The following is a 22,315-nucleotide window of genomic DNA, read 5'->3' on the forward strand; positions in this document are numbered from 1 at the left end:
GGGGTATTTTCATGGGCGCATCCAGCCTTCTGCGCAAGGAAGTGAATGGTTCTGAAGCGGTCTTCCCTAGCAGCATGTCCCCCGGGCAGGTACATTCCGTGAGCGAGGTGAACATTCCAGTTCTTAATTAGAATGCTGTGATCGTCGCAGGCAGATGGCACGGGATGAAGCCGCAGCCATCTGCAGGTGGATGCTTTAATAAAGGTGACGGATAACTAGCTAGAAATCTCCCGAGTAGCTATCACCTGGCTGGGAGCCAATCAAAATGCAGCAGGTTTAGTTGTGTACAGCTGTCTTACAATATTTATTGCTGCGTAAGTGCTTCGCTGTTATTTTTATTCTGCACTGCATTTGTTATTTACCATTTTTTAAAATTAATAAATACAAGTGGTTGATATTGTTGCAGGTGAAAAATAGATAAAAAGACTTCGAAAAAAGTGGGCATAATTCATTTTTTTTTTTCAATGTGCCTTACTCCTGACTTGGGCTTGATTTACTCCTGAATGTCAAAGTGCACGTCGCACACTCGTGAAAAAAGCTTTGTGATTGAAACCGGTGCCATTTCAGATCTCGCCCATAGTAATGTTCCTCTCCGGCTCTTGCAGGTGGTCTGCTCGCTCGCGCACCCGGCCTTGGATTTCGGGGCTTTGCGCTGGGAGCTGGAGGAAGGGCTCCCCAAAGATGTACCATGGTGCGGTGATGGCAGACAGCGGCAGCCTTGGGTCCCTGACAGCGCCCAGCAGCCATGGCAAGCTGCTGCACCTCTTCCTCCTGCTAGTCACCGTGCTGCCCGAGGGGCGGGCTTTAGGTGAGTGCTGGTGTCTGCTCCCTGAATGTGGATGTATACAACTGTATGTGCACAGAACACCCGCAGATAGTAACCATCACTTCGGCACAATAGAGAATTACTCGCAGTAGACACTCTGTGTAAGGCTTTGTTCGCATGTGCCAAAGAGTACACGGGGAGGGCTAGTGTTCATGTCTTGTGTTAAGGAAATGCCCCGATTGCTTCCTGTGTAGAGAGCAGGTGTGGCAGGGGGGAGGTAGGTGTTGGTGTGCGTCACCCCCCCCTCCCCCCCCCCCCATTAATGCATTCTTGGCCTGGTAGTTGGGTCCGGGGCCCCGAGTCAGGTCGGTTCTGTTAATGTCACTTTTTCTTGTCGTGCATCAAGAGTAAAAGACAAAACAGTGACCTCTGAAGTAAAACCGGAGAGGGGGGGTGGGGGGAGATATACACCTGGTGACTGAATTTCAAAATGTGAGACCAGAAAACCTAAACACAATACTGGCTTCCCTGCCTGTCAAATTGTGTGATCCTGGGGAAACATTTTATTTCACAGCTATTGGAGACGTTGCTAGCCAACCTAGAATTCAGTACTCGCTTTTGCTTTCCATAAGCTTTTTTGTTTTGTCACTTTCTTTTCTTGATTTTGATTATATGGTTTTATTTGTCTAAGCCCTTCCATTTCCTGTGTGTCCTTTCCTTGGAGCTTAGACTGTTTACCATATCTCTGATATGCTCCTTTTATGTCTGAGTTTTGGGGTACTTTTTAGGTCAAAGCTTGCCAGAAAGCACAGCTGTCTGGTTTGCAAACAACATCCTGGTGACCTGCGGAAAGCTTCCCTTGGAATGCATTCCGTCCACTGCTCACCATTGACCTTGTGGTTTGTAACTCGCATCTGCTTGTCTTCTATTTTCTGGCTGTATTTGTTTTAGCCTGTCCAGCTTGGGTTCATCCCTTCCGTAGCCCAAACCCTATTTACTGTATCCTTCCCCCAGTGCTCGGTTACTGTAAAGAAGGCTTCAACTCTTGTTCTTATCTTGTCACATTTGCTGTGCATTTGCAGACTGAGGTCAAATGTCTGGTTCTGTCTTCCAGGGAACTTGGTGTTTACTTTTCTTTCTCTGATTTCAAAGTGAGAGGATTTAGGTGACAATCCTGTTGGCAACTGTGGGTGGGCTGTATGATCTGTTTTTTCTAGCATGCAACAAAATGTAAATGAACTGAGCAGATATTTCAGAACATCAGAATTAGGGAAGCACAAACGAAGCACATTTTTTGGGTAATTCTTTTAAGTGGTGGAAACAAATATTTTAATACCATCAAAACAAATCAATACAGTAGGTGATGACATTTCCACACATTGTTTGTGCGCTGTATACTTTTATCAGTAAAACTGTATGTGGAAATGTAATGGACATTTAAATGGAAGATCTGTTGTCTGTAATGGCAGGGCTCTACCCAACCATGCATACTCCACTTTACACTATTCCACTCTGCTCTGCACCACTTCATGCCGCTGCACTCTAATCTGCATCACTCCACTCCGTTTCAGTCTACGCCTCTGTACTCTAATCTGTGCACCTGCAGCCTGCCACTGCACCAATGCATTCTACTCTGCCGCACTCCACTCTACACCTCGCTACACTATACCACTCTACTCAGTCAATGCAGTCTAGTCCACTTTGATCTACTCTTCACTACTGCACTTTTCTCCAGTCTAGGCCACTGCACTCTACTTTGCACCACTCCATTCTATGCCAATCAACTCTGCAACTCTTCACTCCCTGTCAGTGCACTCTACTCTGTACCACTCTGCTCTATGCAATTGCACTCTGTTAACCCACTCTACGCCACTCTAATCAACTCTGCACTCTATGCTTTTGAATTCTACCCTGCACCACTGCACTCTGTCAGTAGACTCTAGTCTGTACCACACCACTCTATGCCACTGCATTCTATGCCAATGTACTCTAAGCCACTTCACTCTACGCCACTGCAATCTAGTTTACCACTCCACTCTGTGCCACACTACACCACTGTACTCCACCCTGCACCACTCCACACTACTGCACTCTACACCATTGTCCTCTACATCACTGCACTATATGCCACTTTATCCTACTCTGCACCACTGTACTGTGTGCAGGTGAAGTGCTTCCACGTGTTAAAGAAATACACTTTTTTGAAGTTTGAAAAGGCTGTCTTATTTCTACATTGTTATGCGATGTACACGCCAAATCTTCTAATGGCTTGGCTCCTGCATAGAGTCTTAGAGCCACACCAGAACCTTGGTTTGGCTCAGTTCTGGCTCGTCTTGTCATATTAATTTGCAGATGCGGCCACTGCTGTCTGCGACTCCGGCGTTAACATTCGGCCATCAGTCACTTGATAAAATGATTTGTAAAAGGCGAGGTGTGGAATAAGGAACCTGGCTTCATGCACAGAAAGGACCAATCTCCTATCCAGGCTTCTTCTAGCAGAATTGTTGAAGAGTGCTAGCTACAGCAGTCTTGAACTCTGGTGTACAATATGTCGAACGGCTGCTTGTTTCGACTGGCATTCCATTTGTTAACCAAGTTCTACCATAAATGGTTCCGATTGCCTTCAAATGAACACGCCTCTGTTTAGGATTGTTTGGTGATCGACCAGCATCTGAAGCGGTTATAAAGTTTTCCACTAATGGCATGGCTGATTATGGCTTTTATTGGCTGAGTAAAACAAGTAGGTAGGTTCCATATAGGAGTACAGTTGGGAAGTAAATGTTACCACCTGGAATCAATGCCGTGTGAGCAATAATCGAAAGAAAATTAAGGACCATATAGAGGTTGAATCCAGAGTCACGCAAGTGATCCGATGGAATGATAATGCGGATGGGATCATGACTTCAATTTCAGGAAGTACGAATGCCGCATGGGGAGAAATTGGGGTTACGGAATCTATTAAGATCTGTGAATGAGTTCGAGTATACAGATGAAGTTTTGACAGGAGGATGGAAGGACCTTTGTAGAGGCTGCATTGGGGTTTATCGAAGAGTGCCACAGGGCATTGCTTAATTTGTGCCGGTGTTAGTGACTGGGACTCGTCGTCTTAGGGACTATGATTTTTTTATTTTTTTTTATTATGAAACGATGACCTTAAGCAGGCGAGACTAAAGCAGGAGTGAGAAAGCAGGAAGATGAGGGAGGCAAACCTTAACAAAGGTAGAAAGCGGGGGTGAAAAAGACCCTATAAGAGTGAGGTACGGAGAGCAGAAGTGTAGGGTGGAGAAAGAAAGAGGCATGAGGTGGAATCAAGGCAAGGCAGCCTTGTATTCATTAGATAAAGAGGCACGAAGTGTAGGGTAGTGTAAGAAAGAGGCATGAGGTGGAATCTATACTAAGCAGCCTCTGCATGCGACACCCCCGGCGTGAGGTAGTACCTAAAGTACTTTCCGTTAAATCACAGCATCCAATGATGGGAGTGTGGGACCATAGAGGTGTTAAGGTGAGAAGCAAGCGATATAAATGTTTACAGTAAGGTTAACAAGCATTTGCACTTGCCTTTTGGACCTTGTAAGTATTTAGCTATGCAGCACATTAATGTGGGTACACCAACATTTACTGTTCTACTGTACGCGAAGCAGTGAAAGGATTCAGTGACACAGGCTGTCACTAGGTGTCCCTTGGGACCTCTTTTGGCCACAAAAGGTATTGCACCCTGCAACATGGATAGGGAAAGGATATGGCACAGCGACCAGAGCTGCCAACTGGGTAGTTGAGGATCCATGTTTGAGTCCGGCATCGGCTCGACATCCTTTAATTATGGTCTGATTTTTAATTTCCCTCTAGCGCCTGGATATCTGCGCTATATAAATGAAAGCTACTGATTTAAAATAACGCTAAGAAATCAATGGAGATCTCGGAGGTGGGGGCGGGCAAGCAGTGTTGTAAGGGTGCATTACCACATGCTATCACTAGGTGTCCCTTGGGACCTCTATTGGCCACATAAGGTACTGCACCCTGCAACATGGATAGGGAAAGGATATGGAGAGCTGCCAACTGGGGAGCTGTGGATCAGTGTACGAGTCTGGTGTCGGCTCAGCATCCTGTGATTATGGGCTGATCCTTTAAATTCCCCCGTGTGCCTGTATAGCTGTGCTATATAAATGAAAGCTACTAATTTAGAATAAGAAATCAATGCACCTATCTCCGAGGTGGGGGGGGTGAGCAACCAGTGTTGTGCGAGGGGGGTGGGGAAAGGCAAAAGGAGATTAAATGAGGGCCCTGCACTTCAAATCATGCGTAAATTAATCAAACAAAAAACAAACAAAATGAGCAGTGGTCTTGGAAGGGTTGTGGGGGGCTGATGGGAATGCACTGGGAGTTTAAGGGATGGCAAGCAGACCAAAGTTTCATTGCACCAGTAAACAACACTTAACGAGCAGAGGCAGCCCAAAAAAAGAGTGCTCTCAAAGTATAGATAACCTGAAGAGTAAAAAAGCATGTGACAGGGGCAGTCCTAATGGGAGGATACAAATCTCCAAAAGGTGGGACTATGAATTGTATTCACCAATGAAAACCCAGCATTTCTACAGGACAGTAATAGGAACAAATGTAAAGATGGGCTTTTTTTAAAGCCTATAACCTAGATACAGCATGTCTCGAAGAAGCATGCGCTGCCTAGACGAGACTTAAAAACTAACTTCCAAATAAACGCTTTTATTAAACAGTTGGTATTCTAGTGTAAGGAGATGACATGTTTTTGGTCAACAAAAATATGCTTTTGTTGGAGCCCCGTGGGGAGAATGTTGTTACTGTGTCAATATGGATTGCGTTTCAGGGAGTACTGTACAGTGGCTGCAAGGGACGGCCTCCAAGTTCAAGCGCTGTGAAAGTCTGAGGGCGCTGATAGTGTTACAAGAACTAAATGCCCACACCGCCTGGGTACGGGTAGGATTTCTGTTTACATAAATTGGTTCTATCCGCGCAGGGTGCCTAGTTTTAAGGTCTCGCCTAGGCAGCACATGCGCTATCTCTTCAAGACGTGCTGTATCCACTCAGTGGGCTTAGAGCCCGCCCATTGCTTTTGATTTGTTTCTTCACGGGTCCTCCCCAAAAACTTGCTTCTTTGTGGATAATCTGTGTTTTTTGTCCCTTCTTCTTGTGTTTTGCTATCTCCCATGGAGCAGTGGCCTATTACTTGTATCTTTTCACTTTTGTCTATTTCGGTTCATGTATGCGCACTATTTTTTCATTTCTTTCAGTCCGTTTTGGGAAGGTTGCCTTTTGTTACTTTGTGGTGTTGATGCTCCTTGTGCCGTTTCTGCAAATAGCCCTGTAATTCTTGTCCTTCACTTGTCACATTTGTTGTTTTCCGAAGGCACCTCTTCCATCCACCCACCCCCTCCATCATCTTGTCCGCTCTTTCCATCTCTTTCCCTCAGAGTCCTGCTTTAGCTTCCCGGCCCCTCATTACAACTGCTTCCAATGGAGAGCTACATGCAGATGTGAAACAGCAAATCATCACACAGAGGCACAATGCATTAACAATAATTATCGCAACCATATATGCAAACCCAAAATTGTTGGCCTAACGGCTAGGGCGCTCGACCTCGGACCTGGGGGAACTGGGTTAGAGTCTCGGTAATGATGCTAAAACATCCTGTGATTCTGGCCAAATCACTTAATCTCCCCGTGCCTAACAAAAAAAAATGAATGTGTTTCCTCATGTAACGTAACTGGTGCTATGTAAAGCGCTCTGATACCGGATTGGATTCGGGTCAAGTTTGCGCTATATAAAACTCTGCATATATATATCTCTTGCATCTACCCCACCTGTTCCAAAGGTAACGTTCAGGAGCAAGGAAAGCAGTTATACGAGCAGTCTACTTGATCTTCTTCACGTCGAATCATGCGACTCAAGTTCGCTGACGGGGTGGCAGAGAAGACTGCTAGAAGTGATTTATTTACAAATATTGATTCACACTTTTACGTCAAACCGCATTAGCAATACTCCACAAACCAGTTACCATTTCTATCATATGTTGCGATGGCTCCGTCTTGTCAATACACAGAGCTCCGCTGCCTTTCATTGAGGTTTATATGTAAATTCCTTCTGCATACAAATTCTGTAATAAATGGAGGATAAAATAAGACCCCCTCTCCTACTGAAAGAACCATACCTCTGTGTGCTGTGTTAAATGGCTTAACAAAAGCATGTAGTGTAGCTCGCTGAACACCTACCAAAGGGAGCGTATGTAATCAACAGTGATGGTTTCCAGTGCCATTGAGATAGTGTAGGGGCATTAATGCTTCAGCTGGCTAACATTGACAAAAAACTTTTGAAAAGCCAATAGGTCTACCTAGGCAGACAAACATCCAACATACATCACTTAATCAGTGAAACATTACAAACTACTTTATTAACACAATCTACACTTACTAACATCACAACTACTGTAGAATAGAGAAAACAAAAATTTTACCTCTCGGAAAGGCAAGGCGAATTGGCTTTGCCAGTGCTTGTTTTAACTACTTTTCAGCTATAGTAGACTTTGGAAATGGCCTCCATTTGTGAAAGGGGCTTGATCATTTCACACTCTCAGAAGGGACGATTAAGTAATCATGGCATCGTATAGGCGTCTAGCCTTGTTAGATGCTAGCAGAAAGACCTTTGCACAGGACGGATATGCAGACAGTTGGCAGGGTGGATGGACGGACGAGGAAGATATTCTTGTGCTACGTTAAGCAGATTTTCTTGTAGGTGCGGGTTCCCCAGATCATTCTTGGGTATTGGATCACGTGTCCCAGAGGTTCACGTGAACTGCACAAGTGGAGCCATTTTTAAACTTTCCTGACTTCTGGGCAGCATTTGATGGGATAGACTGATTTGGCCCAACTGCGGTTTAACTTGTATTTGGCGAACCTTCCCCAACTGTTGCCCAGATTCCAAATATAGGAGTATTCCACACGTACGGTGCACCCCCAGATTTAGTTTATTTATGCAGAGAACACAGTCCTTAAGGAAGTGACTCCTGTGGGCCTGCAGAGGCAGTACACACAGTACCTGGATTTAAATATGACCAGAGGTGGAACGATGGCCATCGGCCGTAAAAGACCAGGAGCGGTTGGCAGCTTAAAGGACCGAAACCAGACGCAGTTTAGTATTGCACGTTTATACGGTTAGTATTACTAGTACTGGAGGCCAGCTATCTGAACGAGGTTAAAACTAAACTGAGCAGCCGTGCAAAGCTTGAATCAGCGCTCTCTATATCTCGGTCTCTGCCTTTATCTCTGTCAGTCCACCTCTATCTTTCCACCTCTACCTGTCTACCTTTACAGCTATTTATCTACCTCTTTCAGTTGTTACACCGTTATGAAGGAGACATAATCGGAGCGTAGTCCCCTTAGCTCTCTGCTGTACTTTCGATTCTCGCAGGAGTCCACATTTAGGCTCTCTTGTGTGGAATTCGATCTAAAAAGGTTAAAGGTCCAAGTGGAAGGGATTTTAATGTAAACTTTTTTTAAGCTCTTTCATAGCCCTGTTGGAGGGCATGGATGGGATTTGTGGCTAACCACCAGGGTGGCGGCTCTTGTTGGAGGGTTTGAAAGGTATTGCCCACCAGCCATCTGGTTTGCCCTCTGTTAGAGGGCCTGGAACGGATTGCTGACACGCCACATGGATATTGCACCCTGGAGCAACCGGATGGAATTTACAAGCCACCTGGTTGGCCCTCTCAGGTGGAGGGCGTGGCGCGGTTTGGTGACACCAAACTGATGGCCCGCTCTGTTAAAGGCACAGATGAAGTCTATGACCAGGCACCTAAGTCTCCTTTTCTGTTGAAGGAACCAGAGGGGGTTCGTCACCTGCATGGCCCCCTCTGCTAGAGGGTGTGGAAAGGATACGGCGCAACCCACTTGTTTGGCACTTTCTGTTGAAGGGCATGGTACAGCTTGGTGACAAGCCACATGGATGGCATGCTCGGTTCGGAGGGATGGAACGGATTTGTGACGAGCCTTCTGGTTTGGCTTTTCCATTATAGAGCGTGGTAAGTTTGGTGACAAGCCACATGGATGACCTGCTCTGTTCGGAGGGTGTGGAATGGATTTGTGATGAGCCTTCTAGTTTGGCCTCTGTTGGAGTGCATGGTATAGTACGAGTTGGTGACCAGCCATCTGGTTTGCCCTCACTAGAGGGACTGGCTCAGTTTAGTGACCAGCCACATAGATGGCCCACTCTGTTGAAGGCACACTTGGCGGTTATTGCCAGCCACCTGGATGTCTTGCAGTGTTGAAGAAACAGATGGGTTTTATCCCCAGCCTCCTGGTTGGCCCTCTTTGGTGAAGGTTGTGGCAGGAATTTGACCTTACCCCATGCAGGCCCTAGAGGGGATTTGTGAGAGATAGCTGGTTGGTTGCCCTGTTGAAGGCCTGCGGTTTCGGTCTTGCTTTGACTTTTGTGGGCGATGCAAGGGTGTGAGCCGCGGTCGATACTTGGAACCGAAGCGTTAAATATTCGAGCAGACTCTTTGCGTGACTCACCATGATTTCTGTTTTTAAGACCGAGAAGGAACCATATGGTGCTCACTTCTCATGTGCAGCGCTTCCTCTTTCCACGGTGCTCGTGCGCATAAGTGGAAAGAGGACTGCGCCAGGACTCTTCCTGCCACTAAGACCACCCACCATGGCGGTGCGTCTAGGCGCTAGGTTATTACCCTGTAAAATCTCACTTAAACCTGTACAGTAAAGGTATCCTGGAAATCGGAGCAGAACTGAGTGTGGGTGTGTCTGCCTCCTCCCAGGTGTTTTCTTGTGGTTCATTTCGTTCCATCAGACAAGTGTTATATTTTTGGGAGGTAGTTAGTTGAGGTCTTTTTTCACAAAGTTGGTGTTTTGCTTGTAGGCATAATGATGGACTTTCCCAGTCTTTTGCTTCATACGGTCTGCTTGTGTGCGTGTTTCTCATCGCCAAGTTGCGGGCAGGCATCGATCAGAGGCGGACAGAGGGTTCGAGGTTGGCAGAGGTGTTTTGATGTTGCCAGACTAGAGATGCTTAGATATTGATTGATGCAGACGTCACTCGAGGACCACAGGCTGAGTGCGGTGGTGTCGAGGACCACAGGCTGAGTGCGGTGGGGTTGATGACGATGGACGCCATCGATCCGTTGACTCGTCCTCCTGTACGTGGTTTGGCCCCTGTAGTTCTGCGCGTAGATTTGATAAAGATGGGTTGAGGCGCGCGCTTGCGTGGCATCTGGTGGTTTGGATTCGGTGTGACGTGGCCTGCGACAGCAAGCTTTTATGCTTGCATGTCGCAGGGTTCGCTTACTGTACGGGTTTTGCACCAATCCAGGAAGGATGTTCATGGGTTTCACCCTCCCCCTTACCAGTGCGCCCCCCTCGGAGTAGACACTGACCGGGCCTTTCAGTGAAATTCTACAGAAGACCACGGGTCAGCGTGGGTGGCAGCAGCTGTAAACATGAAATGTGAAACCGTCTAGAAGGCAAGGCCTCCCTGTCGCACATTGACTGTGGCAGTGCCCCTCAAGGTATCCCCTCTCACGTTGACGGTGGCAGTGCCCTTCGAGGTATCCCCTCTCACGTTGACGGTGGCAGTGCCCTTCGAGGTATCCCCTCTCACGTGTGGCAGTGCCCTTCAAGGTATCACCTCTCACGTTGACGGTGGCAGTGCCCTTCGAGGTCTCACCCTCTTGCACATTGTAGGTGCCCTCCAAGGTCTCCCCTCTCGCACATTGACCATGGCAGTTTCCTCCAAGGCCTCCCTCGTACATTCACAGTGGCAATGCCCTCCCAGTCCCTCCGTACATGGATGTTGACCTCCAAGGTCTCCTTTTCTCACACGTTGACGGTGGCAGTGCCCTGCCGAAGTCTCCCCTCTCACGTTGACGTGGCAGTGCCCTCCGAGGTCTCCCCTCTCACATTGACGTGGCAGTGCCCTCCGAGGTCTCCCCTCTCGCACATTGACTGTGGCAGTGCCCTCCGAGGTCTCTCCTCTCGCACATTGACGGTGGTAGTGCCCTCCGAGGTCTCCCTTCTCTCACATTGACGGTGACGGTGCTCTCCGAGGTCTCCCCTCTCGCACATTGACTGTGGCAGTGCCCTCCGAGTTCTCTCCTCTCGCACATTGACGGTGGTAGTGCCCTCCAAGGTCTCTCCTCTCTCACATTGATGGTGGCAGTGCCCTCCGAGGTCTCTCCTCTCGCACATTGACTGTGGCAGTGCCCTCCGAGGTCTCCTCTCGCACGCTGACGTGGCAGTGCTCTCCGAGGTGACCCCTCTTGTACATTGGCAGTGCCCTCCCAGGCCTCCCTCTCGCACATTGACGTGGCAGTGCCCTCCGAGGTCTCCCCTCTGGCACATTGACGGTGCCCTCCAAGGTCTCACCGTCTCCCACATGGACAGTGGCAGTGCCCTCTGTGGTCTCCCCTCTCGCGCATTGACGTGTCAGTGCCCTCTGTGGTCTCCCCTCTCGCGCATTGACGTGTCAGTGCCCTCTGTGGTCTCCCCTCTCGCGCATTGACGTGTCAGTGCCCTCCGAGGTCGCTCCTCTCGCACATTGACGGTGGCAGTGCCCTCCGAGGTCTCCCCTCTGGCACATTAACGGTGTTGGTGCCCTCCGAGGTCTCCACTCGCACATTGACGGTGATCAGTCATAGGTGCCCCTGCTTACCTCGCTCAAGGCCGCCTGCGGGCACCTGCCAGCCTCCGCGCTGGTGGGTTCAAGCATCACCCCTCTCTGCCCAGGATCTTCCGTGGCCCACCCAAGTTTAACTCTTCATCTTTTACAGCGGAACACAGACCAGAAACAAACCCGCTCGCTGAACAGCCCCTCTCCGGCCGGGTTTATCACACAAGCACCCCTGATGCCACTGGAGGGCCCCTTAACCGAGATAGAAAGCCCCCACTGGACACACTGTGCCTACAGTCGAGGCTGGGGCCCCACTCCTACCTTTCCAGAAACATTTCTCCCGAATCCCCATTTACTGCAATTTCTGACTCGAACCATACGCCCCCCCCACTCCTTAAAAGTACCCCAACAGTTTTACGTTTTAGTGCATCTTCTAAAGCCCATACAGACACAGAACCCTAGCGCCTCGTAAACCCAGCAGCTGCCCTTGGGCGCTAGGTTCTTGGTATGTAAGTGCCCCAATAAAAGTAAAAGGTCCCATCGGCGGAGATTCCCTCGAGGGTCGAGGTGTATTTTAAGCTTTTACAAGGCCAGTGTGTGTCGTACTTGAGGCTGGCGCCCCCATACCCTCCTTCGTATGTGGACGCCGCTGGCATCGGTCACAGTTTTACACCTCAGTTAGGTACATTTCCGGCCTCGAGTACCTTCTGGTGGTCCTGCTGTTGTTGGCGCTAGGTGATTTCGTGAAGCGCTATTGATGGTTTTGTGACCGTTGTATTTGCTCTGTTCACATTGGTTCAACCTTGGTAGGCAGGCGATGCAACCGCTGCTTCAGCCATCGAAGCCCACAGCCGAATGGACCAGCCCTCCAACCTTGTTGTGGCTTTTGCCCCCTCTTAGTTTTGGGCATGTCCTAGTGACCCCCGAATGTAAGCGGGGCCCAGACAGTGGCTTCTGTGACCCCCGAATGTAAGCGGGGCCCAGACAGTGGCTTCTGTGGAGGCTCCAAAGCTGCCCAGGGCCCCTCTGCAGTGGGCTCCCATCTCGACGCCTTCGCTGTTGGCCTCCTGGCTGGTGCCAATGGTTAATCCTTGCGGTGGGTGCAGTGTGGCTGCTCCCCAAAAATGTCTTAATGTGAAGATATTGACTTGGAATCCCCTTGTGAAGCGGATCTTTGGTGCCCCCTCACCCGAGTGTTGGAGGACCCTGTGTGGGTGGTCTCTGCACCCTTGCTGCCCGCATGTGTGACCTGAGAGGAGTCCGAACCAGCCCAAAGAGTGGCGGGGGCTGCTGCAGGGCGCCCTGACACTGTGGTGGCCCCGTGACAGAAGCCACGGAGTGCAAGTGCAGAGTGCAGGGAGCTGCCGAGGAGGTGGGACTCTGAGCGCTATACACGGGTCACTGCACCATCCAGTGATCTTTTACTCAGTCTTCACCGTACTCTGCGCCCCTAGCCTGGCTCTGCTGCGCCCCCTAGCACCCATGTAGCCTGGCCGCGCCCCGTGCCTGGCTCCGCCGCGCCCCCTACCACCCATGTAGCTGGCCTCTACTACCCCCATTACCTGACTACACCACCACCCCCTCACTCCATTCTCGGTTTGCTGTGGCATAAAGACAACTTATCACAAATACTTGGCGTAAGACCCTAGACTAGTGTTTCCCGAACCACATTAGGGACCTCACCTGATCATGTCAGTCTGTGCAGAGGTCAAGTCACCGGTGACCCCGTAGGCTTGTGTGATCTTTGCACCCATAAGCTTGAGTTATTGTTGGGGGTGGTGGGGGGGGCGAGGAGGGGCGGAGCTTGTCCAGACTCCCTCCTTTGTCAAGGGCTCAGCTGCACCAGAGACCACTAACTAGCAGGTCCAGAAACACTTCACTCACTGCTGGCGGTCTCAGAAGGGGGCCACGTGCACACTGTGCTTTGATACTGTGCCTTCAGCTTCATGAAGGGCTAAAAAAGGGTCAGGCTTTTCTCATGGGGGTTTAGGGTCAACGCCTACCGTTTCTGTCTCAGTGCGTTAAGGGGTGAAAGAAACAATGCACATGTCCTGTGATAGGCTCACTGTGAGGTGCCCATGGAAGTCCTGCCCAGCAAGTGGCCACCGAGCGCAGCTTTCCTTAGGTGCCCCAGTGTCCCTCTGGAGGGATGAGGATGTATGGAACATTTTCTCCAGATGCAGGAGGTAGTGCGGTGGCCATGGTGGCTGCCGGTAGGAGGGGACGGTACGGTGCCAGCCCTCTGCCTCCATGTCAAAGAGGTGGCCCAGCCCTACAGCCCACATTCACTGTTAGTGGAAGTGTGCTGCTGACGGGTTAGTGGTGAGTCGTGGTACAGCCAACACTTGACTACATACAGAACTGTGGCAGGCCTACATGGGTGGCATAACAGTCAGCGTGGTGATGTAGGGCACAGTTGACATTATTTAAGCCCCTATCCCCCGCGTCTTTTTAATCCCATAAACCGAGTCGGGGAGCAGCGCACCCCTCGTTCGCACAATGTGCGCTTGAATGCCCAGCAATGGCACCATAGAAAGGCTTCAGAGTGCCCGAGCCCGTAGAGTGTGAACGGAAAAGAGGGGTGTGTGTAAAGGCAGTGTGGGGGCAGTGAGTGGAAGTAGCCCTGAGGTGAGCCCACGTCTTCCAGCTGTTAATGGACCTGGGACTTCTCAGTTCACATAAATATTGACCTATATAATGAAGGCCACAAGCTCCTTGGTGCTTAATTGGTCATCCCATTATCCAGTGCACCTATAGCCACTTGACGAGCCTTGAAAGCATGAAAGCACCAGTCGGCCCTGCCAGAGTCCAAAGCTGTGACTGCCTGACCGGTAGTTTGCACACAGGCTTCTGCTGAAGCCCCTTTCGGTGATCCCGCCCACTTGTTGGGAGCCACCCGCGGTGTAGTTCATGGGTGAGAGCCTCACACGCAGGTGTATGTCTGCTTGTATGTAGTTTTTTTTGTTTTTTTGCAGCATGCTACACGTGCCCTGATATTCGCTTCAGGTCATGGAATGGAACGTGCGAGGGCCCATGTAACGCGGCCAGTCTCAATCTTGGCCAGTCTCGGTGCCCCCCAAGGGCATGGGTCCGGGTCTTCAACCCCCACCCTGGATTCTGTCACACAGAAAGGACAGATTGCAGCAGCTCACTTATCTTTCATAGCGCCTTGAGAGTATCCCGAGGCACTTGAGGATGAGCCCATGGTCGCCTCTTTCCATGAGGGCAGGTGTCCGTCAACGCCTGGGGCAGTAGGGGGGTACAGTAGGGACCTCGAGGGTCAGTTACAGGTAAACCGGTACACCATGTAGTGTGTTCGGGTGCACAGCAGCCTGATGAGGCTGGCGGTCCTTGCGCAGTCCGGCTCGTCTGTTTTCGATGCATGCAGAGGGGTGTCCCAGCTACCAAGGGTCAGAAATGTCACCCAAAGAGACCGCATCTCTTGATTTAGCGGTTCCCGACCTACAGCAAGTCCTCAGGGGCCCTCTAATGGCCTTCATCTTGTAGGGTTCGCAACCCCATGTTTACATTCACATGGCCTCTTACATCCAACCCTCTCCAGCTCTCATTTTTTTTTTTTTTTGGTTTCAAGTAATTTTTATTTATATAAACAAATGAATTCATAATACAGTACAATGACAGTAAGTACATTAAAATGTCCACATAAGAAATAATTCAGCTCTTGAATCAAATGACTGGTAAAATCTGAAGGGGGTGGGGGTGGTCTGTACGTGTGAGCTGTGACATGATTGCAGGAAATCTCAGTGCTGTCTCGTAAAGACTGACTTTTTATGACTAAGTTTTTGTTTGTTTAAACTCGTAGATTTAGATCATCTTCAAACGTGCGGTCATTTTTTATGCCTCGGCTGCTTTAGTTTGACTCCGGCCTACGGGGTGATGTCAGTCCGGCCCTACCATCTCCTCTGTTTAAAGCACAGACATGTGGTTTCTTCAACACAGGCCCGGCCCAGCCAATACGGAAATAGTTGTTTATTCCCACTCCTTTCTGGTGCAAGGATGTCTGGAAAACCCCGTTTCGTAAAAAAAAGAACGCTTTGCGTGTTTCTTGTACAAGTGCACGTAGCCGCACATGGACTGCCCCGTGCATGATGGGAGTCCGGTTAAGCCAGTTTGTGGGCGTAGGCCCCACTCACAGTGGGTGCAGGCAGTGGAGCAGGAGCAATTTTCAGAAGGGAGGGGGTGCCATCAATCAATGTTCTATCATCGAAGTCAAAGGGATTGTGAAAAGTCCAAGTGTTACACAAAAAAAAGCCACGCCCATTCAGCAGGAGAGTGGTAAAATAAGGTGTGCGGCTGGTGATGCATTTTATAGCAAATCCATTACTAAAGTCTGGTGTGGTACCACCCCGTCATTTATTGTCCATTCAAATGGCCGTTAATTGCACACGGGGTTGCAGTTTTGACTAATAAAAACATCGCGCACAAACGAGAATGTGTGAAAATCGGATTCAGCAAATATTTATAGTTTGCAGATCATCAAGCAGTGTTTGGATTTGATCCTTTGAGCCTTGTTTTCCATCACATTTTTTGAGCATTACCAAAAATTTGGTTCATTTGTGTTTTTCTAAGTCCTGGTATATTTTGAAATATTTCTACTGTGGATTTACTGGTATTCATATTTTGTTAGAAAAAACTGACATCTTGCAGCTTTTCCTTTCCTTTACACTTCCTCTTCCCCCAGAGCGATTGCCGCACAGTTAGTTCACTTTTCAAAATGTTCTCCATTTTGCTGTCTGAGAAAGTAAAGTAAACACCAATCTCCTTATTAAAAGAATTAGCAGCAATGTGTCTGCCTGACATTTGACTTCTGTGCTTGAATGCACCAAAAATGTATCAAAATAACCGATTTACATGTTCTTTTTTTCTGTCCCACATATAAATCAATCAGAAAACGTTGGCTCCTTCAACTTTGTAGGAATTTGGGCACTACACACTGTAAGGTTGCTTACAGAATCTTGAAGACTGATATTACATTACCTATAGTCTTCTCGGTATCACGCTACTGGCATGCTGTGTGGCGGAGGAGATGTTCCCTTCTTTCGCCCATTTCTTAGGCCCATCCAAATAGGTACTGATTTTAGGTTAACATCGTTTTTATAATTATTTTAACTTATTACTGTTTCACTGTTTTAATGAATTGTCCGTGATCCAATGTAATCTTTAATGTACATATTTTTTATGAATTATAATAGTTATTTTTAACAATGTATGTATTCTAGATATGATTATCTTTTATGGTCTATGACCGAAATAAAGATTACTTTGATTGGTATCAAAATAAAAACATTCAAAGGCCTTTATCGTTCGTTCACCTTCTGAAGTCCAACATGGTTATTTCGGGGGTGCCACAGCCCTCCCTGCAGCCCCACTTGCAGTGCCTATGAGTGCAGGTAGGGCCCCCCCCCACGGTAGGTGCCCCTTTCCCAGTAAGTGCAGGGTTCATTGTGATGCATGCCTGCAGTTAGTTCATTCCGTAGTGACCGAGCCTGTTGGCATCATTACACATATCTAATCCCCTGCTCAGATGTTGCGTATAAATAGGGCTCCCGGTTTTATGGTATTTATTATTTGGCCGTTTCCGTCTGTATTTATCCATATTTATTTTTTGGCCATTTTATCTGTATTTATCCACATGTGTTTTGCGTATAAATGAAGTTGTATAACTGTACTTTTCCATATCTATTTAACTGATAAACGCGCACTCCTATTTTGATGTCTTTCGAGATTTAGCTATTTAACCCCTTCGACGCGCTTGACGGAACGGTTCCGTCATGCACGTCGGTTGGGCTGTGCTTATGACGGAACCGTTCCGTCATGGCCCCGCCCGCGCACTGAATCTTCAGCGTGGCGTGGAAATCCGCGCCGCGCTGAAGGGGTTAAGCTGTCAAATTTTACATAACAATATATCGACTGGTAAATACTAGCATTCTATCCTAAATGTATGCTGTGATTTAAAGAAATTTCATCCTGTTTTTTAATTCCTCATGCTGTCTATCTGTTAAGCGTTACAACAAACAAATGATGGACGGAATGCTGACAATGCAGACATTCTCCCCCAGTCAAGAGATCTGGGTTAAATCCACCGTTCTTTTGCCCACTACGCCACCCCAGTTTAGACATGGCCATATGCAAATCAGTCTTGACCCTGTGCCTCATGGGAACAGTCCAGCCCGAACTGCCAAGCCATGTCTTCCCTGGACCGGAATCAAGCATCCTAGGACCGGTTTCTGGCTGTCAGCATTCTGTCCATCAATTGTTGTTTTTGCATTTGTCGCCCCGAGTGGGAAGGGTATGCCCAGACCTGGGTCCCTTGCTCTCCATGCCACTGGAATCAAGCTATCCTGGCTGAAGAGGGGTGAAACCCCGAAACCGGTCCTAGGATGCTTGTTTCCAGTCCAGGGAGGACCTGGCTTGGCAGTTCGGGCTGGACTGTTCCCATGAGGCACAGGGTCAAGACTGATTTGCATATGGCTGGGTTCAAACTGGAACGGCATGGTGAGCAAAAAAACGATGGATTTAGGCCCAGATCTCTGTACTGGGGTGAATGTATGACATTGTTCAGCATTCTGTCCATCAATTGTTGTTTTTGCGTCTATCTGTTAAGCGGCTGGTCTTTAATTCATGAAAGACAGCACGGAGAGTTACTTGGAAGAAGCACAATTTTCTGTTTTTATCGACTTTTAAAAATAAATGCTGACAGAAAACGCGTTGTTTTCTGTCTGTATTTATCTGTAAAAATCCGTAAACTAAACAGGCAGCCTTATGTATAAATGAACATTCAAGTGCTGTGTATGCAGTACCTGTTATTGGTGCTGGCCCTGGTCTGGAGAGCATGTGAAAATTGCACGGGGTAGTGTATAGTGAAGTAGTGCAGTGTGCACCCTGTGCAGGGCGTGCACACTGCCCTGCACAGTTACAGGGTGTAGTGTTTGGCTTGGATGATGGAAGGCGCCTACATTTCTGGTTTTCAGGCTGCACTTTGTGCAGTGTTGCCTGCAGGCTTCGAGAGTGTCTGCAAACTGAAAGCGGTGTTCAAGTACTTGGCAAAGTCCTTTTAAGAATTAACATTGAAATCATTACCATGTCTGAAATGGTAATTAGGCTAATGAGAGGAATAGAAGCATGCATGCATTTTTGTTAATTACTCCTTGAACAAAGTAATGCTACTGCCCACCAAAGTGCCTACAGTTTTGTCTCCTTCACTTGCACAAACGTAGAATTTCATTTTGCTAGTTTTATTGTAATAAAAAAAAAACGAGTACAAAGTGTTTGCATTTTTGTTTCATTATGCTCGCCTTGCACTTTAAATTTCACTTAAAAGGTTTGGCCCTCTAGCGGTGATGTGCATTTCTTTTCTTCTCGTGGTAAATTAAAAGGCTCCACTGATGAGACTCAAGTGTCTGCATTTCCCAGGAGAGCTGCCCTGGAGCCACACCACCATGGTTTCGAACCCTGCAGTACTTCAAATTATATCCAATACTTTGGGGAGATATTGTTCTCATTTAGGGGGTTCCATCAAAATATTTTACTCCGGAGAACGCTCGGTATGAACACTATCACATGCGGCTGGGCGGAAGAGCGTGCAGGGTATGGGGTCTGTAGTGTCTCCCTACGACGTGTAGGGTACGGTCGATTTTGTACTGTAGGCAGGGACCCACCTGTATGCCATGTTGGTGTGCACCGAGCACTCCAAGGAACGTCTGTGCTCCCTCCAGTAAAGATTAAGCACTTCTCTCTTACTCTCTGTTGCAAATTAAAGAGCTTCTCCTAAGCAAATGACAGCTAGGTCATTCAGTTTCAGTCCAAGCCAGCTCACTTTGGGACTTCTCCAGGACACCTTATAAATATGGCCCATCAAGCTTCCGACCCCTTTATGATCATGCTGTCTCCATAGCACAACTCCCAAAGCACTAAAAACATGTTGGAGTTTATCTCACCTGAGCCGCATAATTACCAGCACCCCCTTATTTTACGAGAGTTGTTAGTGCACTGCACTTTGTCACTGCAAATCACCATAATATGTGCAAGCAAACATGGTCAATGCCAATATGTTTGGTTTAATGTGCCTATTGTAAAGAGGCATTCACAAGTGAGTTTTAGATGTGTTGCATGCACGAATGTTGTTTGACATTAAAGTCTGCATGTTGGTTTCACCAAAGCTATGAAAAAGTAGCAGGCGGTAATTTATTTTCTGCATAATGTGCGCAGAGAAGACCAAGAATGCGAAAAATAGCGCAGCAATTGAGTGTACTTTCGAGGTATAAAATAGTCCCTACAGACTGGGCCCCTGGAATTATGCAGCAGGGTAGGACCAAATTATGCGTCCAGAAAAGGCTAATTATGCTGTGTAACGCAGCAAATTTTGTGATAGTATTGCTACGTTATTTTGAAAATTGTACACATGTTAACATTGTCTGGGCAAAGGGTTCATCTAATTAGTATCAATTTCATACCCAAATACAGCAATAAGCAACAGAAAGGTCCCCAGTCACACTCTGCGAAGGGAATCCATTGCGAGGCAGCATGTGTTGCAGCGTTCTTAGTAACTTTCGATCCGTATGAGCTGCAACCAAATCATTTTTTGTTAAAATCTGCAGATCATGCAGCAGATAGATTATGTGGCAAATGCAGCAAATCTGTATTGAAGCAGAAAATGCAACAACAAAATCCGACCCTTCCTGTAGCCCTGGCATAAATTCCAATAGATGCCCTTCCTGGAAGGCGGAATTATACAGCAGACGGCCATTAGCATGGAGTAAGATGGTAATACTCCTCTGGGTGGAGACAAAGCCTGCTCTGTGTCTATGAGAAACTTGATAACAATAAACCTTGCAGACAACTGCGCTGTCAAGCCAGACCTAAAAAGAGTTCCTGGAATATTTTTTTCAGATAACCAAGCTATCTCCACGCTCCCTGGGCAGCCCACGCTTCATGCAGTGATTCATTTAACAGATGCTGTAGCTCAAATGTTTGCCCACATGGTGGCAGCGACAAGTTCACCGTGACGTTACCAGACCACATAGAATGTACTACAACCGCCCCAGCATACCCGTCTGCCTGCAGCTCGGCTCAACCGTAGGAGTACCCCATTGCCGCAATCTCAGAATGTCAACCACAGGAACCTCTTGTGAATCCCGCCTTAACGGCATTGCTTTTTTAAGTCTCGTCTGACCCAGCGCATGCGCTGGTCTGGCGAGACATTTTGTGAGGGCTCCAAAAAGTGCTACCGGGCCAGCCTAGAGCTACAGTGAATGTGCGCGGGCGCGCGCGCCGCGCTTGATCGTGATTACTTTCACTTTCGCGGCCGTACGGCCTCTTTGATGTTTGATCGTGATCACGGCCGCACAGCCGCTTTGATGTTCTCCGTGAGGCTTCAATAGATTGCAGCAGTTAAAACAAGCATTGGCATAGCCAATAGGTCTCGCTTTTGGGACCTTATAAGTGTTTAGTTATGCAACTGTTGCATGGCTAAACACTTAATAAGGTCCCAAAGGCGAGACCTATTGGCTTTGCCAATGCTTGTTTTTGTTTGTACTCTGCTGCTATCCCCTTTGTCCTCAGAAGTACTCGAGGTTACTCGGAGGTATCCCAAGCTGCATATAAAGAGAGCCGAACTGGGACACCAAACGAGCTCTGGTGAAAATCCTTTCACTGTGCATCCTAATCTGCATAAATGTTGTAAGTTTATGCAGCACTGGCGGCCATTTTGAAAGTGAGGATGCAGTTTGCGCTCAAAATGATACTCCAGAAGCAAGAGTGCTGCGAAAAGCCAGTTGCTGTTCGCGTTGGCACTATGCTTGTGTGCTAAAGTTGTGCCCCCAAACATGGCATAACGGCATCATTTTGCATAACAAGCGCAACATGGATTTTGCAATATGGCGGAAATTTCATGCGGTCCTAATCATAATACATGCCGCAAGTGAGCCTGACCTTCGCTATCAGGTTTGAGGGGGCGGGAGGGGGGGGGGGTAGTGGGTTATTTGCTTCACCCCAAAGTGAAACTTAACCCATATATGCAAAAAATAGTACTCTAATTTGCACTTTTTCGACCCACTTTTGGTAATTGCGCGTACAGCTGGTTTTTGACACCCGTCCTTATGGGTGGCTTAGCTTGCAGGTCACCAGGAAATGCTACTTTGCCTGAATGGCAAGTCTGACCATGTAACGGAATAAACCTTGAATTGTGGGTATCCGGTTAGAGGCAAGGTTTTACCCTGCCTTAGTCAGCGGATATGGTGGGGGTGTCTGGCACCCATTTACCTTCAGGTCTGGACTGGTTCTGTGTTATTCCTTGACCTCGGGTGGGCCTCTCAGCTGAGACTGTTCTGGTTGAGTCACTGTCTGGTGGAAGCAGGGTTTGTTGCATAGCAGGAACCTTTAGCGGAAGTTGTGGATGACCAACCTGTTTCGTTATAAGTATATCTTGCTCTGGTCATGTTTTTTCCCTTTAGTCGTTATCGGTTTTATTTTGTTCCTCTTGGGTTTTTGTTCCAATCGGACATATTGCAAAATGTGTTTGTGATTTAAAAAAAAAAAAGTGTGTAATGATAGCAATGCACTTATATAATTTTTATGAAAGAACCTTTACTGCGTGTTTGCTCTAGTAAAATTCTCTTTTTAACACCCAGCTGAGCTGATACACCTTGTTTACCGCGCTGCCCTTTTACTATTCTTGTACTAGTAACCACGCCCCCTCGGGCAACTATTGTAGCCATGATCTTGGCCATGTTTAACGTCATCCCATCTTTAGAGTACAGCAAGCAGTTTCGTCTCACCAGCACTGTCCTATTTCGATTTTCTTCTGTTATTTGTCCCCTTGCACATTTATTGCGCCAGTAATATTTTCCATCACATTTCCCATTATTGTGCCAGTAATCTTGTCA

The 22,315-nt window shown here is 47.8% G+C and overlaps 1 protein-coding gene across 2 annotated transcripts in view; it reads left to right on the forward strand.

The window, feature by feature from the left end:
* The window catches only part of SUSD6 (sushi domain containing 6), a 159,453-nt gene that overhangs the window by 76,537 nt on the left and 60,601 nt on the right, over window positions 1-22,315 (forward strand). For both annotated transcript variants that reach the window (XM_085627308.1, XM_085627307.1), the window contains exon 2: window positions 606-808. In XM_085627308.1, the coding sequence (XP_085483434.1) occupies window positions 682-808 (127 nt within the window). In that variant the 5' untranslated portion in view covers window positions 606-681. The remainder of the gene's footprint in view (window positions 1-605; window positions 809-22,315) is intronic.

The sequence above is a fragment of the Triturus cristatus genome, chromosome 9 (assembly GCF_964204655.1).
Source record: "Triturus cristatus chromosome 9, aTriCri1.1, whole genome shotgun sequence".
In the NCBI taxonomy this organism is placed as follows: domain Eukaryota; kingdom Metazoa; phylum Chordata; class Amphibia; order Caudata; family Salamandridae; genus Triturus; species Triturus cristatus.